The sequence below is a fragment of the Myxine glutinosa genome, chromosome 7 (assembly GCF_964187855.1).
Source record: "Myxine glutinosa chromosome 7, kmMyxGlut1.1, whole genome shotgun sequence".
Lineage (NCBI taxonomy): Eukaryota > Metazoa > Chordata > Myxini > Myxiniformes > Myxinidae > Myxine > Myxine glutinosa.
In genome coordinates this window covers 128,048,644-128,065,757 of record NC_136267.1, presented here as the reverse complement: position 1 = coordinate 128,065,757, position 17,114 = coordinate 128,048,644, and the positions used below count along the sequence as shown (strand labels likewise).

Sequence of the window (17,114 nt, the reverse complement as noted above, 5' to 3'; positions counted from 1 at the left end):
CATATATATACACATATATATATATACACATATATATATATACACATATATATACACATATATATATACACATATATATATTATATATATATATATATATATATATATATATATATATATATATATATATATATATATATATATATATATATATATATATATATATATATATATATATATACATACATACATACAGTGAAACCTTGACTTACGAGTTTAATTCGTTCTGTGACCGAGCTCGTAACTCAATTTGCTCGTTTCTCAAATTACATTTCTCCATTAAAATGCATTGAAATGCTATTAATCCGTTCCAGCCCGCCAAAAACCACACCAATTTTTTTTGTTACGTGTTTTTAAATAAGAAAAATGTACTTTATAAATAACAAATAATGTATAAACAAGCACGACCTCGTATATACTGTACGTAATAACTAATAAGCGGCGTTACGCGCGCTGCTTGTAAACAAGGAGGAAGCGTACAACGCGGTAATTTGTAAGAGTCTTTATTCAAGAGCTCACTAACACTGGCGCGCTCCGGGCTGCGCGCCCGGTGTATATCCTGAGGCCACGCCTACCCCTCGGCGTGGCCCCCGCCCACTTGGTGCGCGGAATGATGTCACCACGCCAGTGAGCTTCCGTGTCCGCCACAATGTAAAGAAATAAACTGGTTTTATTAAGTGTATTTACCTTGAAGATCAGACGAAGATGCTGGCGGAGGTGGAGGAGATAACTTTTGCCTTTTTCGCCACACTTTCCTCGCTTTCACTTGCAGGGCGTTTCAATAAAAACCTGTCCAACGAGGTTTGTTTCTTCCTCCCTTTCAAAATGTTTCGATCGTACTGCTACGATCGTACTGCCTCGCCAAGTCGACAACACGCACACCTCGCTCATGTTTTTCGACGATTGCGTGTTTTATATCCAAGCACATCATCCTCTTCTTCTTCTCAGTACTGCCCTTGGCACTCAATTTCTTAGGACCCATGGTTAAAACTAAGAAATTTTCCAAAATAACCAAAATGCGAAAACAAAGCAGCAGCTATACGGCAGAGATGCTTGCACGGCAAGATAACCACGTGACCGGAACCCACCTGGTGGCGGGTGGCGTAAGCTCCAAAATAACCAACATGCGAAAACAAAGCAGCAGCGATATACGGCAGAGATGCTTGCACGGCAAGATAACCACGTGACCGGAACCCACCTGGTGGCGGGTGGCGTCAGCTCCAAAATAACCAAAATGCGAAAACAAAACAGCAGCGATATACGGCAGAGATGCTTGCACGGCAAGATAACCACGTGACCGGAACCCACCTGGTGGCGGGTGGCGTAAGCTCGTAACTCAGATCTCGGCTCGCATCTCAAAGCAATAAACCGCCCGAGCGACGGCTCGTATCTCGGAAAACTCGTAAGTTGGTGCACTCGTAAGTCAAGGTTTCACTGTATATACAATTATACATATATATATATATATATATATATATATATATATATATATATATATATATTGTTACAGATTCGTCACTTCCGTTGTGGTAGTTTTCATCCACTGTAAACATTTTTGATTCCATGTACTATTATCGTTTTCAAAAGGTTTATTGTTTATGAACTATTTTCAAAAGGTGAAAAAGTTAGAGTTAAAAGAAACAGGAAACCGGATCGGGAACCAGACGACGACGAAGAAGAGGAAGAAGAGAAAGGAGGCGGAGCGAATGAGTCGGAGAAGAAAGCCGAGTTGCTTTGCGGTCTGGAGTGAACGTTGGCGAGCAAGAGTCACGAGTGAACTTTTGGTTTCCGGGAAAGGGATTCCTGCGACAGAGTTGCTATCGCTGTGACACATCAACCTGCGTGTCAGGTTTTGCGGTGGATTCTGAAGAGAATCATCGTCATCATCGTCGTGCCGTTGCGCCACGAGACCGGGCCATCGGCCATTTTGACTCGCGCAGGACTTGCGCTTCGCTCAAGGTTTCGTCTCGTTTCGACCATTTTCACTGCATTCAGACGTCGATCTGGGGTGTGTGTGTGTGTGTGTGTGTGTGTGACGTGGCTTTTGAGTGGAAAGTCTGCGTGTCGCTGACTGTGAGCTGTGGAACGTCCATAACCGAGGGTGTGATGTCCCAGTCGCCTGGAGGGTGCCTTTGTATTTCCCAGTCGCCTGGAGGGCGCCTTGGCACAGCTTTGGCAGCAGGACTGTAACTGCCAACCCAACGGGATTCTGGTCTCGATTAGACATTGATCTGTCGATCGCTGAAGCGGCTCGACTTTGTCTTGAAGCCTGGGATTAGAGACATTGGGGCTGTTCTTGTTTCACTCACTCGGAGCACAGTGAGTTATATATTACAAAACTGATGGTAGCATCATTGGATATTGATTGTACTTTTGATTCATATTATAGTTGTACTCTTATTCTTGTGTGATCTTAATACAATATTTGTTTGTGAGTAACAATTGGTGTGGCTTCACCATTGATCTTTGACATACAGAATAACACATTTTTCTGCCATGACTCCTCTCGGGGCTTGGAGGTACACTGTGACCAGGGGGTCGGGGAGGAGCACGTAACAATATATTGTTACTGTTTCCGCGCGACCCTCCTGCCATTACCAAGGGGAGATTAAGCCCCTTGTTCTTTTTGGGTCATCGCAACCGAGAGACTTGAAACGCCCCTCCCGGGCCAACGCAGGGTAGGGTTCCGGGACGATGTTCGCACGTACCTAAGTACCTGCGCCGCCGCGAAAGCGGGGAATCAAGCCTCGCATGAACCACGCGCAATTTGGGTGCGTCTGAGCGGATGACGTACCACGCGGATGACGTACCGTGCAGATCTCTTTGGTATTGGAACCCGATTAGAGCGGTTTTATTCGTACCACGCTTAGTCAATAGATGGAAATGACGGGGACGATCGAATAGAAGGAAGAACACAGGTTTAATGATTATTTACACGATTATGTGCAAGGCGAAGAGACACAGAGCAGTCTTATACAGTCTTAACTTATCCCCAGACACGGGCCCGATCACACTCACAGGGGGAAATGAAGGAAGGGTGATGTTCACTCGCCGAACACTCCGACTTGGTCGTCCAGGAACGGCTTCGCCCGGCGTGGCTCTCCCCGGTCACAGCACGTCCCTCGATGAAGGCAAGCAGGCGGCGGGAGGGATACTTGCAGCGCGTCTCTCGAACAAAGGGCAGAGCAGGCAGGCAGGAGGGAAATGTACGCGTCTCTCGCCAGGCTTGGCGGTTTCTCACAGCACGATTAATTAGCGGCGCGCTCTCACTCGCGTAACTCGATAGAGGTTCTGCCTCAAGCTCAACCGAGCGTTTAACTTGTAAGAGCGCCTTATAACTTGGTTCATGCGCGTCTTCTCTCAGAACTCGTTCAACAAGCGCCTCTCCCTTCTCATAACTCAGTCATTCGTCAAGCGCCTCTCCCATAACTCATAACTCGTTTCAACAGAGCGCCTTTCCCCATAACTCGTTCACTTGTCAAGCGTCTCTGCCCAACTCATAACTCATCAAGCTCATCACCCATCTCATAACTGAGGTCAGGGGCTTCGTGCAACGGGTTATATTGCCAACCCCCTTAGCTCGCTCGAATGTTCTAACCACGCCTTTTGACGCAGTGCTAAGCCACCCCCTTCGAGCCCTGATTGGCGGCCCGCACTTACCGTCGGCTTCTCCTCCACCCTCCTTCGGTCTTGCCTCGACTGCCCCGTGTTAATTTGCGCCAAAAGCCAAAGGCGGCATAAGGCGGCATAAGGCGGCATAAGGCAATGAAAGGACTTAACTCTCATTATTCTACTCAACGCAAAACTAACACAGGAAAAGGACTATGCTTACACATACTAAGAAATAACTGAACTATCGCGAGGCTACGTGTTGTAGTGTGACTAAACTATGAGGGGGAAATTAACCTTTATTGTACAAGCTCAAAACCGCAACAATATATATATATATAGATATTGTTTGCGGAACCCAACGTCGGCCTATGGTTCCCCTTTGAGGGGGGATTAGTCCCCTCGTTTGTTACTGACCGACGTGGTCCCTGAAGCTGCACCGCGACCTCCGGAAAGGCCGGTGCACAGCCCCGTTCACGACCGCGGATAAGATGTTACTTTACCGAGCGGATGGCAGCCGCGGCACGAACTGTTAACAATGACTAGACCCGATTTTCAAACGTTGGCCAAATCGTGCCACAGGTATTCAATGGGGAAAAGACAACAACGACGGATGTAGAGGAAAGAAAGGCAAAGGGTAAGAAATACAAATATGATTTATTTACTATTTACACAATTGAAAGCAACCAAGGAGGAGGAAGAATAATAAAATAAAAACAGAAAGAGGGACGGACCAGAAGGACACAGTGAAACTCTAGCTTAACTAAACAGGCTTAACTTATACCCCAAGGACAAGACAAAGACAGAACAAACTCACGTACATGAATGGGGAAATTGCAGAGTGGATTGGCTGGAGGGATCAGAAGGTCCAGGTGGAACCACAAAGCCTGGAAGGTTGAGCAGGGCGCACAGCACGCAGGTCCTCTCCGGGCTAGGAGCAAGCAGGGCGGCGGCAGCACACGTATATCGTCCTTCCTCGACACGCCTCGGGCTCTTTTGTCATCTGCTCCGGTCCTCTCTCAATCGTCTGACGCGTCTCTCTCCCTCCAATCCTCCTTTTTGCACCACCTTCTTTTTATCTCCTGCGGTATATCTCCTCAGCGATCGTCGCACCCCTTGTCTCATACCTTCAGCGCAGGTGTGACACGCCCTCGTCGGTTTCGGTACCGCCCTCCCCCCCGTGCTCCGTTTCGTGACCTTGTATGGCAATCCCACGGGCTTGTCTCCCTATTTGGGCATGGCGCCGAACGGCACGCCCCTCGTGGCGAGCCACGAGCTTGTTTCCTTATTTGGGCATGGGGCTGAACAGCCCCGCCCTTCGTGGCACGCCCTGGGCTTGCCTCTTCCTGGCGACCCCGCCCCTCCTGTTCAAACAGAGCACGGAGCACATATTCACTATAGCAGCGAAATGAGAGGGCGCGCACCCAACGCTTGTGAAACTGCTTTACCCAGAGATGGAGAGTTTGGCTGGGAAATGGAATTATTGAAGGGGAGCTATTCTTAATTGATTCGGTGCAATGGAGTATTAATTAATGGAAGAGAAAGCCTTAACCTAATACACAGAATAAGGAAATAACTACCAACAAGGAGGAAATCTATGATTGGCTAACGTGGAAGTTTATGAAATAACTAAAGGACGCCCTTTGACCTTTATACACAACAACCGGAGGAAGGAGGGTGATATTTTTACAACAATAAAAAAAAACACAATTCTCATATCCACAACACTGCACCCTCCTCCTCTTAGGCACGTCCCGGGCCTATTACTTTTACTTTTTGTGTGGCACGTAGGTGTAGTTCCCTCTACATTTAACCTGACCCTGAGTGTGACAGTTTTAAAACATAAATAAATATGTCCCGCTGCTCCATTGCACCCTACCTAACAGACTCACGCCCACAGCTAACCGAATTGCGGAATTGTCTTCAAACTACAACACTTACGGTGGGGGCGCATTATTTACAATTGACGCTATTTTATTTACAACACGCAACCCAGGACCTGTGATTGTTCTTTTGGGGGGGAGACAGTCTGCTCTGCATCGACGCACCAGAAAGCACCCACAACGCACCAAAACCACCATCAAGCACCAGTCGGTGCACAGTCACCACAGTTCTTAATAAAAATAACCAAACAAACCATTGGTGTTGGTCTTCCTCTTTGGCTCCCTCTGCTGGCCATTGGTATTCTTCCTGATGTTGTCAACTTATTTGGTGGAAATAAATTTGCAAGCACAAAACGTGTCCATTTTTTTAATTTATGGCCTACAGGGCCGACTAGGGGGTTCACCTGTGTGGCATCGGTGCCCTGTGACCAAGGTCCGCCAGCAAGATCTCGGGCCTTCATGGCCGGTTCCAGCAGAGGGGCCATGCCCCAACCCATGGGGTCCATAAGTGGTGCTCAGCCACAGACATGTGGTCCATAAGGTTGTGCATCGATGCAGACAGCTGGTTCCGGGAGTTTCGGGCGCACAATGGCGGACTCCCGCACGCTCCCCTCGGCGCCCAGTGGCGCACATTCCTCGTGTGGGAGACAAGGGGGGGGGGGGGGGAAGACAGGTGAGCGAGGGGTAAGGTCACAAGGGTACACATCAAACAAGGCAATGCAAGGCGAGGTGCGTTTGGAGACGGAGCGGAGAAAAGCTCGTCCCTACCGTACGTCACCCCCCCTGTCACCTACTCTACCCTTGCCCTTACCCCATATTTACAACAATCTACACATTTACAAATTCGTCACTAATGTCTCGTCTTCCCCATATTTCCCCCCATACCAAATTCGTCACCACAATCCATCTAACCAAAATTTGCCATCACCAACTCATCATCAATCCTCATAAGGAGGGAGAGATGGAACACAAAGCACAATGCTTTTGGCTCCCAGAGCCCACCCACGTCATCATGCGTCTCACATTCCAAACATTTGCACAAAAATAATAAAAACATGGCATGGTGTGGAGTTTTGTCACCTCAGGTGAGTGGATGCAGATGGTGCGAGGAGATTTTTAATCCTAACTATCCTCTAAATGACATTGACACACTTTACACTACCCGGGGTCTTTCCCTGCCAATCCATTGGCAATCTTACTCTATGCGGTTTTAAGAACCAAATTCCCATTGACCAAACTGTGGTGCTTCTCAATTTGGGGTCTCACTCCCCTGGTTCAACTCCCTGTGCCCTTGCACAATTTCCGGGCTGGGTCGTGCAGCTCTCCCAGCAGGTCTACCCACCTGCACACCTCCACCACTGTAGTTGCCTCCGAGCTTACCTGCTCCTCACCCTAACCTATCTAACTGGGGAAGGCCCTCTGGCGCTCTCCCCACTCGGTGCCCTCTCTGGCACTGGGCTACCCGGGTCCGTCCTCCGGATCCTCGGGCCCCATCCACAACAACTCTACCGACTCCCAGAGCCCACCTGCGGCCTCACCTGGCGGACATCCTCACAGTGGTGGAGTGCCCAATCAACTACACATACTAACAGGCTACACGCCCAGCCATTTCCACAACACTAATGCATCCATTCAACCATCATTCTTCCACCACGCACCACAGATGCCAATATCCAACCACAATTTACCTATACCCTCTACCTAACTCTTACACTACCCTCCCCGGGTATTCGTGATGGGGTCCATCCTCCTTTCCCCCATCCACACCTTCGCACCATCCACTCCACTCCACAGTTTCCACCATACTCACTCCACAACCATCCATTCCATACTCCATATATTCCACACTCCATGTATTCCACACAACCATTCTCCATACCTCCTGTAGTTGCACACGTGCGCAATCACTCCTGGTGCTACCTGCACCCTCCTTCCTCCCTGGACCATTTGGTCAACACAGCACACATCACCATCACTCACTCATACACTGCTCCATTCACCTGTTCAGTTGCACACCTGTGCAATCTCACTTGTTCCTCTCTCACTGCTCCATACACTTCCACGCTCAATACACTTTCGATTCTCAAACACCATTGCCTCAGGCACCCAAATTCTCCCACGGTCACACACACATCTCTCCCGAGCATTGCCTAGAAATTCCTCATTTGCTCGATATCGACACTCACTCATACACTTTTCACAATACCCTTCTGAATACACCTCCAACACTCACACGGCATCACCTTATCTAACTACTCCCCTCTGGAACTTGCGCTTCCCAGTCGCCCCTTTAAACTATTGCGCTCCCTCGTCATTATAATCCAAACTAATCTAGCTGCATCCCCACTACAGGTATCAGTGTCACTGCCTAAACTTACCGTTACCTATGGTCATCTTCTCTAGATCCCTATCATTTTATCCTAACCCTCCCGGGCTAGTTTTCACTGCCAAACCCCATAACTAGTGCTCCTTTGCCCCCGTGGTGTGAGGGATAGCAGAGTTGCCATCCCACCAAATCGGGCATCTCTCACTACCATCCCCCCCAGTCCTCTGACGCTACGAGCCCCCGTCGCAAGTCCTGCCTCGGCATCTAGAGCCGAGGCGATCCACGAGGGCGCCTGCTCGCCGGCATAAGGTCTTATCCGGTCGGCATGGACGATCCGAGGGAGGGCCCGTGGCCCCATTTTGATCTTAACGACCACGTCACAGACTTGCGACAGGACGACTCCCGGGCCTTGCCAGGGGGAGGTGAGTTTTGGGCACCTACCCTTCCGCCTCCGGCGATTAAAGAACAAAATCTTCATCCCCGGGGCGTACTGACTCCCCTGGCTCCGGTCGTCGTACCTGCGCTTCATCTTGGCCCCTGCCAGATGGAGCTGGCGGCGGGCGAAGGCATGGACCCTCTCCATGCCTTCCTCCAGGTGACGTGCGTAACCCTCCCTCGGCGGGATATCTGTGGTGTCTGGCACGGGACCGCATAGCAAGTCGGCGGGAGCCCGCAACTCCCGCCCATACATAAGCAACGCTGGACTGCATGCGGTGGCTCCGTGCTGGCTGGTTCGGTAGGCCATCAACAAGTACGGGAGATGTTCGTCCCAGTCATCCTGACGGGTGGTGGTGAACAATGCCAGTTGTTGGATCAATGTTCGATTGAATCTTTCCACCATCCCGTCAGATTGTGGCCGCAAGGGCGTGGTCCTGGTTTTTCGAATTGACAGGAGTCTGCACACATCTTTTAGCAATTGACTTTCAAAATTTCGACCCTGATCGGTGTGCAGCTCCTGTGGAATCCCGTGCCAACATACAAATCCTTCCACGAAGGCCTGCGCTACAACCCCGGCTTCTTGGTTGGGGAGGGCGTAGGACTCCGGCCACTTGGTAAAATAGTCCATTACAACGAGGATATACTTATTACCTTGGCGGGTGCGGGACAGCGGTCCTAGAATATCCATAGCCACCTGCTCAAGGGGGGCCCCCACCTGGTGTAATTGAAGGGGGGCCCCCTCATCCTCCATGCTGGTCCCTTTTTGGCAGAACAGGCGTCGCATCTCCGACACCAGTCCTGTATGTCGCGCCCCATATTCACCCAATAGAACCTCCGGCGGACCCGAGATATTGTCTTTGTCCTGCCCAAATGGCCGCCGGAGCGGGTACCATGCACCTGTTGTAATATGACGGTCTTAAATTTGTCAGGGACTATCACCAGCCAGGAAGTTCTCTCAGAGGGAACCTCCACCCACTTGCAATATAAGATGTTGCCTTTCAATTCCAGGGTCTGCCACTGAGCCCAATACGCCTTTATTTGCGCCCCGAGGGGGGTGACCTCTTCCCCCTTTGGTCTTTGCCCCAATCTGACCCATTTGAACACCGGCCCCAAAACGGGATCCTCCTGCTGGGCCGTGCTCCACGCCAAAGTTCCAAATTCTTCATTCCTCCCAGAGCACGGAGCACATATTGGTGTGTCCGCGCTGAAGGTGTGTCCACAACGGTATTAGTGGCAAAATTGGCCCTCTCACCCGGGTTGCCCGGACGACGAGAATCGGGGCAGAATCGCCCAATTGCTCCCTCTCCTCGTGTCTCGCACAAAATTTGCAGTTTTCCCCCCAGACAAGGACGCCGAGAGAGTGCGTCTGCATTACCATGGGCCTTCCCGGCCCTATGGGTCACATCAAAATCGTACTGCTGCAACTTTTCCAACCACCTTGCAATTTGGCCCTCCGGTTCCTTGAACTGAAGGAGCCATTGCAAGGAGGAATGGTCAGTTCGAACCGAAAATTTCCGCCCGTACAGGTACGGGTGGAAATGGTTCATGGCAGCCAGCATAGCCAATAACTCTTTGCGAGTAACACAATAATTTCGTTCGGGCCTACTTAAGGCCCGACTATAATAACCAATCACTCTCTCCACGCCCTCCTGTGTCTGAGACAAAACTGCGCCCAATCCTTCCTGGCTCGCATCCGTGTCCAGGGTAAATGTCCCGTCGCTAGTGGGGTAAGCTAGAAGGGGTGCGGATGTTAAACACCCCTTCAATTTTTGGAAGGCCTCGTGGCACTCCCTTGTCCAATGAAATCGCGTCCCCTTCTCCGTAAGCCGGTGGAGGGGGCGGGCCAACTCCGCAAATTTCGCCACAAAATGCCGTTAGTAGGAGCAGAGTCCCAAAAATCCCCGCACCTCCTTGATGGTACGTGGTGCGGGCCACTCCTCTACCGCTTTAATTTTGTCTGGGTCCGTTTTTACCCCCTCGCGGCCGATCACGTGACCTAGATAGGCCACCTCTCTTGCAAACAAGGTGCACTTACTCGGGTTCAGCTTCAACCCTGCCTGTCTGAGGCACCCGAACACCTGGTCCAAATTAGCTAACGCCTGGGGGAAGGTCTTGGCATGTACCAGGACGTCATCCAGGTATACCAGGCATGATTGCCATGGCATGCCGCCTAGCACATGCTCCATTAATCTCTCAAAGGTGGCGGGGGCGTAACACAAACCAAACGGCATCACAGTGAACTGATACAGCCCCTTACCTGTGGAAAATGCCGTTTTCTCCTTCCCTGCCCGATCCATCTCCACCTGCCAATACCCACTCTTGAGGTCCAAAGTTGTGAACCAATTTGAGCCCGCAACGGCATCGAGGGTGTCATCAATTCTTGGCAGGGGATATGAGTCCTTGAGTGTCACGTATATCGTCACACGTATATCGTCCTTCCTCGACACGCCTCGGGCTCTTTTGTCATCTGCTCCGGTCCTCTCTCAATCGTCTGACGCATCTCTCTCCCTCCAATCCTCCTTTTTGCACCACCTTCTTTTTATCTCCTGCGGTATATCTCCTCAGCGATCGTCGCACCCCTTGTCTCATACCTTCAGCGCAGGTGTGACACGCCCTCATCGGTTTCGGTACCGCCCTCCCCCCCATGCTCTGTTTCGTGACCTTGTATGGCAATCCCACGAGCTTGTTTCCTTATTTGGGCATGGGGCTGAACAGCCCCGCCCTTCGTGGCGCGCCCTGGGCTTGCCTCTTCCTGGCGACCCCGCCCCTCCTGTTCAAACAGAGCACGGAGCACATATTCACTATAGCAGCGAAATGAGAGGGCGCGCACCCCACGCTTGTGAAACTGCTTTACCCAGAGATGGAGAGTTTGGCTGGGAAATGGAATTATTGAAGGGGAGCTATTCTTAATTGATTCGGTGCAATGGAGTATGAATTAATGGAAGACAAAGCCTTAACCTAATACACAGAATAAGGAAATAACTACCAACAAGGAGGAAATCTATGATTGGCTAACGTGGATGTTTATGAAATAACTAAAGGACGCCCTTTGACCTTTATACACAACAACTGGAGGAAGGAGGGTGATATTTTTACAACAATAAAAAAAAACACAATTCTCATATCCACAACAATATATTGTTGCGGTTTTGTGAATAAAGGATGACCCCCTTCGTAGGTAGTTGCACCACAACATGTAGCCTCGCTTTAGTTCAGTTATTTCTTAGTAAATGTAAGCGTAGTCTCCTTTCCTGTGTTAGTTTGCGTTGAGCAGGCCAGTGAGTTCGGTGTTCTTTGGGCTTGAATGCCACGTGCTAGGCCTGGAACAAGTCTGGCAAGGCCGAAGGGAGGAGCTGCAGGGGAGTGGCCGGTAGGCGGCGAGCAGCCAATCGGAGCTCAAGGGGAGTGGCTCACAACGGCAGCGAGAGGAGGGGCTTGGAACATTCGGGTAAGGCTGGGGAGGGGTGATATAAGACCCTGCCCCAAGCCCCCCGCGTCAGAGTCGCCCAGAGTCTCCCAGTCAGAGCTGGGAGAGACGTGGTGGTGGAGGTGAGAGTGTGCCCTAGAAGTCGTGGTGGTCAGAGTCAACCTGAGAGAGCTGTGAGAAAAGAGACATGGTAGCCACGAGTGGATTCAGTTGCTTGTTATAAGCCCCCTCTGTACACGAACTCTCCCTGTGCCCTGCGCTCTGCTGCGGCTGTTAATCTACACTTGTGAAGACGATCCATTCCGGGCCACAGACGCACGGTCTCCCTGCCTGCGCTCCCAACACACGTGCCGTGAACATCCGAGGGCCACGCCCGGCGAGCTGTCTGGGAGCGACCGGCGCCAAGGCTCGTTTGGAGCGCGAACTTGTCCTTCCTCCTTTTCCCTGCGTGAGTGAGTGGGCCCTTGTCTGGGAGAATAAGTTACGACTGATTAAGCCTGCTCTGTGTCTCTTCACCTTGTATAGTTGTAAATAAATCTGTTCTTTCTTCCATTTGACCATTCCCGTCATTTCTCTATTGGCCGAGCATGGCACGAATAAAACCGCTCGAATCGGGTTCAATAAAAGTAACGGCACGAGTCACGTGATACGCAAACCGCTCGGGTGTATTCGATTATCGTGGCTTGTGCGAGGTCCAGTCCCCGTTTTCGTGGCAGCGTGGGTACCGAAGGTACGTGTGGAATCGACCCGATACCCTTCCGCACGCTCGCTACGGGAGTGGCGACTCGGCCTCGTGGACTCGAAGACCCGAGGGGGAAAATGGGTTTAATCCCCCCTCTGTACGTCGACGGGCTTCGAGAGATCCGCAACAAATTATATATATACAGTCACGTGAAAAAGTAAGTACACCCCATGTAAAGTTTTGACTTTTTCAACATATTTCAACATACAGCTATTTGATCTTCATTTCAACAATATTGATAGATAAATGTGATATAATATAACAAATATCATGAAACATTTACATTTTGTAGTCCATTGTAAAATTGAAATAAACATAAATGCAAATTTCGCATGTGGAAAAAGTAAGTACACCCCTACATTTATCACTACTTCAAATACCTAAAATTAGAATCAGGTGCAAATGATTAGAACTTCGTCAGAGAGGATCTTGGAGGAACCTGTCTTATTTAAACCTCAGATATTTAGTTTGGTTTGCTCTTTGTTGTTTAAGTGTGCGGCGTCACCATGCCTAGATCAAAACAACTCTCTGAGGCCTTCAGAAAGAAGGTTATAGATGCCGATGAGTCTGGGAAGGGATTTAAAAAGATCTCCAAACAATTAAATTTGAAATCAATCATTCGACTGTCCGGAAGATCATCTACAAGTGGAGAAGATTCCAAACAACTGCCAACTTGTTCAGGCCAGGCTGCCCCAGCAAGTTCAGCCAGAGAGCAGACCGCAAGATGCTGAAAGAAGTCTCTAAGAACCCCAGAATGTCATCACGGGACCTACAGGTAGCTCTTGCCACTGTTGATGTCAAAGTGCACGAGTCTACCATTAGAAAGAGGCTGCACAAATTTGATCTACATGGGAGGTGTGCTAGGAGGAAACCGTTGCTGTCCAGAAAGAACATCAGGGCAAGACTAAACTTTGCCAATGAACACCTCGGCAAAGACCAGCACTTCTGGAACAATGTGCTCTGGACAGATGAGTCAAAGGTAGAGCTATTTGGCCACAGTACCAGAAGACATGTTTGGCGAAAACCAAAGACAGCATTTGACCACAAGAACCTGATACCAACTGTAAAGCATGGTGGTGGAAACATTATGGTTTGGGGCAGCTTTGCTGCATCAGGACCTGGGCAGCTCACCATCATAGAATCCACTATGAATTCTTCATTGTACCAGAGGGTGCTTGAGGATAATGTGAGGCCATCTTTTGGAGAGTTGAGGCTCAACCGAAGGTCGACCTTGCAACATGACAATGACCCTAAACATACCAGTAAATCCACCAAGGAATGGCTGAAAAGAAAGAAATGGAGGGTTATGGAATGGCTAAGTCAAAGCCCGGATCTAAATCCCATCGAGATGTTGTGGGGGGATTTGAAACGAGCTGTGCATGCAAAGAAACCCCTCAAACATCGCACAGCTGAAAGAATTCTGCATGGAGGAGTGGGCAGAAATTTCTCCCAGTCGATGTCAGAGACTGGTAGACAGTTATAAGAAACGCCTACTTGAGGTTGTTTCTGCCAAAGGGGGCAATACCACCTATTAGAGCCAAGGGTGTACTTACTTTTTCCACATGCAAAATTTGCATTTATGTTTATTTAAATTATACAATGGACTACAAAATGTAAATGTTTCATGATACTTGTTCTACAATATCACCTTTATCTATCAATATTGTTGAAATGAAGATCAAATAGCTGTATGTTGAAATATGTTGAAAAAGTCAAAACTTTGCATGGGGTGTACTTACTTTTTCACGTGACTGTATATATATAAATATATATAACCAGAACAGTACTCTTCGACATCGTGACATTGACCGATGTGCCTCCACCTACATTATTACATCATTATACATACTTGTACCAAATTTGACTTAAATCCCTTCAGCTGTTCTCAAGTATCACATTTTCACCTGGCATGACCTCTGACCTTTGACCTCTTACCGAAAATCGAATCAGTTCATCTTTGCATCATAATATATAATTGTACCAAGTTTAGTGAAAATCCCATGACTGGTTCACAAGTTAGCTAGGGCACAGAATTTTTTAAATCGAATGGGAATGTTTGACATTTGACCTTTGTCCCTCTTGACTCCAAAACCTAACCAGTTAATCTTTACATCATGATACATACCTGGACCAAATTTGACTTGGATCCATTTAGCCATTCTCAAATGATAAACCTATTACAGTATTACAGACTCTGAGGTTTGACCCCAAAATCAAATAACTTCATCTTTGCATCATAATACATACAACAAACACAACAGGCATTTTAAGGCCATTTTCCCTGCAAGAGCGGGGGTTAGCATCATAATACATACTTTGGTCAAAATCCCATCACAGGTTCACAAGTTATAGTGGTAATAGGATTTGCACCCAACATGACCTCTGTTGACCTCATGACCCAAAAATCTAATCAGTTCATCTTTACCTTATTATACATAGTTACATACCTGAATCAAATTTGACTTGGATCCCTTCAGCTGTTGTCGCGGAAATGAAAACCTATCACAGATCAACAGACGGACGGCCAGACGGATGGACAACCCTAAAATATAATGCCTCTGGAAACTTCGTCGGTGGAGGCATAAAATTATGACAATGATTTGTACATCTCTATATGCTGTACCCTACAGAAATAGCCCCCCCCCCCCCCCCCCAAAAAAAACCTCACAAATATACTGACAAAGGCAGGACCACAACATACCATCAGAATAGTCAGTGAGCTGTGGCGTTGTCCCTCTGGACACTCTTAGTCCAAGGACATCCTGGTAAGACGAATCATCATCCGAGGGCTCCGTTTCAGAAAGCTCCAGTGCCTTGGCTGCTGCCTCGGCATCCAGCTAAAAGCATGCACAGAAATGAACAAACAAGTAGTGCAACCTTAGCACACACAAGTCATTTAGAAACACAGACTATCAGGTATGAATATTTGCTGTTTTAACAAAAGATATGTGCACTTCACCTCTGGGCAGAAGGGTGCAAGTTCGTCCTCACTGTCAGAATCATCGCTGTCATAGGGCAACCGATGCCCAAACACCCTCCCTGAAATTGAGCGAATGTTTATTGTTCTTTCGGTATAATTAAAGTCTAAGAAAGTAAAACCAAATTAAAATGTAAAAACTCTTGGAATTTATAATAAACAATGTACCAAACATTATTTGTCTGTATTCCAGAGCCCTGCAGACGAGCAAAGGGCTGACTAAATATTTACTATGTATAAAAAAAGGAACGAATCCACAGACACACTGATGACGGCCTGGAGGCAGAAACGCATCCGTGAATGGATTACTTTCCCCATGAGGGGGTTGGCTGGTGAAACAAATGCAACTTGGTGAATTTCCCAAATATTTCTGTTAAAGCAGCCCCATATCTTACTATTGTGGTTTCACGATTGGCTGCAACATGTCATACGTTTCATAGCAAATAAATTACACAAAAGCAACAAGTTTTGGACATCCGCTTGATTATTTAGAACAAAATTTGGAAGGACCGTGGTGTTGAGCACATTTGTTGGGTAAAAGATCATCACTGTTTAGGCAGATGGAAGATCGTTTCTGAATGCAGGAAAATATGCACAGACAAGGATAGTGCTGCTTTCCCTGTTAGTAGCTATCTGTACTTATTTATTTCTATACAGCGGCTCCTTTTGTAAAAGGTAAGATAACATGCTTGCAATTTCTGCTAGGCACCATACACCTTTCCACAGCATTCCAAGCACAACCAAGGAGACAGGTTTCAGTTTAAAAAAAGAAGGTAAGCATGTGCAAATACTCACGATTGCCGGTGGTGGCACCGTCCATGGTGAGTTGTGGCCTTCCACTGTAGTCGAGCATATAAACTACTTCTTGCAGTTTCCAGCACAATTTCTCACCTAGGCCATGGTGGGCTGCCAATGGCCATAGGAGCAGCATAAGAACTGGGGATGAGAGAAACAGTTTGTGCTTAAGAGCCTGTTCCAGCAGAACATAGGATGGAAAACCTCACGCAAGGTCCAGGTAATAAGATTACAGTGAAACCATCGACATCGAGTGATAACGTCTGTAATAATACAAGTGTCTTTCATTAATAAAGTAGTGGGCATAGTACATCTTCTGTACAGGTTGTCCACTCTTTAATCCAGAATAATTTTTTTTAAAGAATAATTTTTTAGCAAATCCATTGATCATAATGGGTGGAAGTAAAGAACAACTGGGATTGAAGGGTGTCATTTTTAACACTGCATATAAACAGAGCTTTACCTGTTTGCAATTGAATCTAATCAAAATAATGTTCAACGAAGTAGACCAACTGCAATGGGAAGCAAGGAGAAGCTGACGTGAGGTTAACCCTTTGTCGGAATAAAAGAGGCAACAAAGGGTTAACACCCAAAATGTCCGCTTCTTCTTTCTTCACACAGAGGTTATCATATATCGATAAATGTTCTGTTGATTGCATCCATTATGCCACCGGTGCACCAATGCCGATGGACACCAACCTTCACGAGCAAGACTAGTTCTTCATTTTACATTGCTACTGTTGTGACTATGTAGGTAGTTTGAAATAATGCCTACACATAAGATAGAAGACTCCAATGCCAGGTATGTGTTGGCCCAGCGAAGCGAGGCCGAAACAGCAACTGCAAGCCAGGATGCAAAACTGCCATGGGAAAGAGCACCAGTTAGAACCTCATTGTGAAAAGGCTTATTAGTGGGG

General features: G+C 48.0%; 1 protein-coding gene across 2 annotated transcripts in view; it reads right to left on the bottom strand.

Annotated features, from left to right (window-relative positions):
• Nucleotides 1-17,114, bottom strand: part of LOC137431644 (reticulophagy regulator 3) — a 60,764-nt gene that overhangs the window by 21,342 nt on the left and 22,308 nt on the right. The window contains exons 5-9 of one of the 2 annotated variants that reach the window (XM_068123197.2): nucleotides 16,973-17,057; nucleotides 16,198-16,338; nucleotides 15,385-15,464; nucleotides 15,127-15,262; nucleotides 5,897-6,127 (exon numbers count right to left, since the gene is read on the bottom strand). In XM_068123197.2, the coding sequence (XP_067979298.2) occupies nucleotides 5,897-6,127; nucleotides 15,127-15,262; nucleotides 15,385-15,464; nucleotides 16,198-16,338; nucleotides 16,973-17,057 (673 nt within the window). The remainder of the gene's footprint in view (nucleotides 1-5,896; nucleotides 6,128-15,126; nucleotides 15,263-15,384; nucleotides 15,465-16,197; nucleotides 16,339-16,972; nucleotides 17,058-17,114) is intronic. The other variant, XM_068123198.2, reaches the window with a different exon arrangement.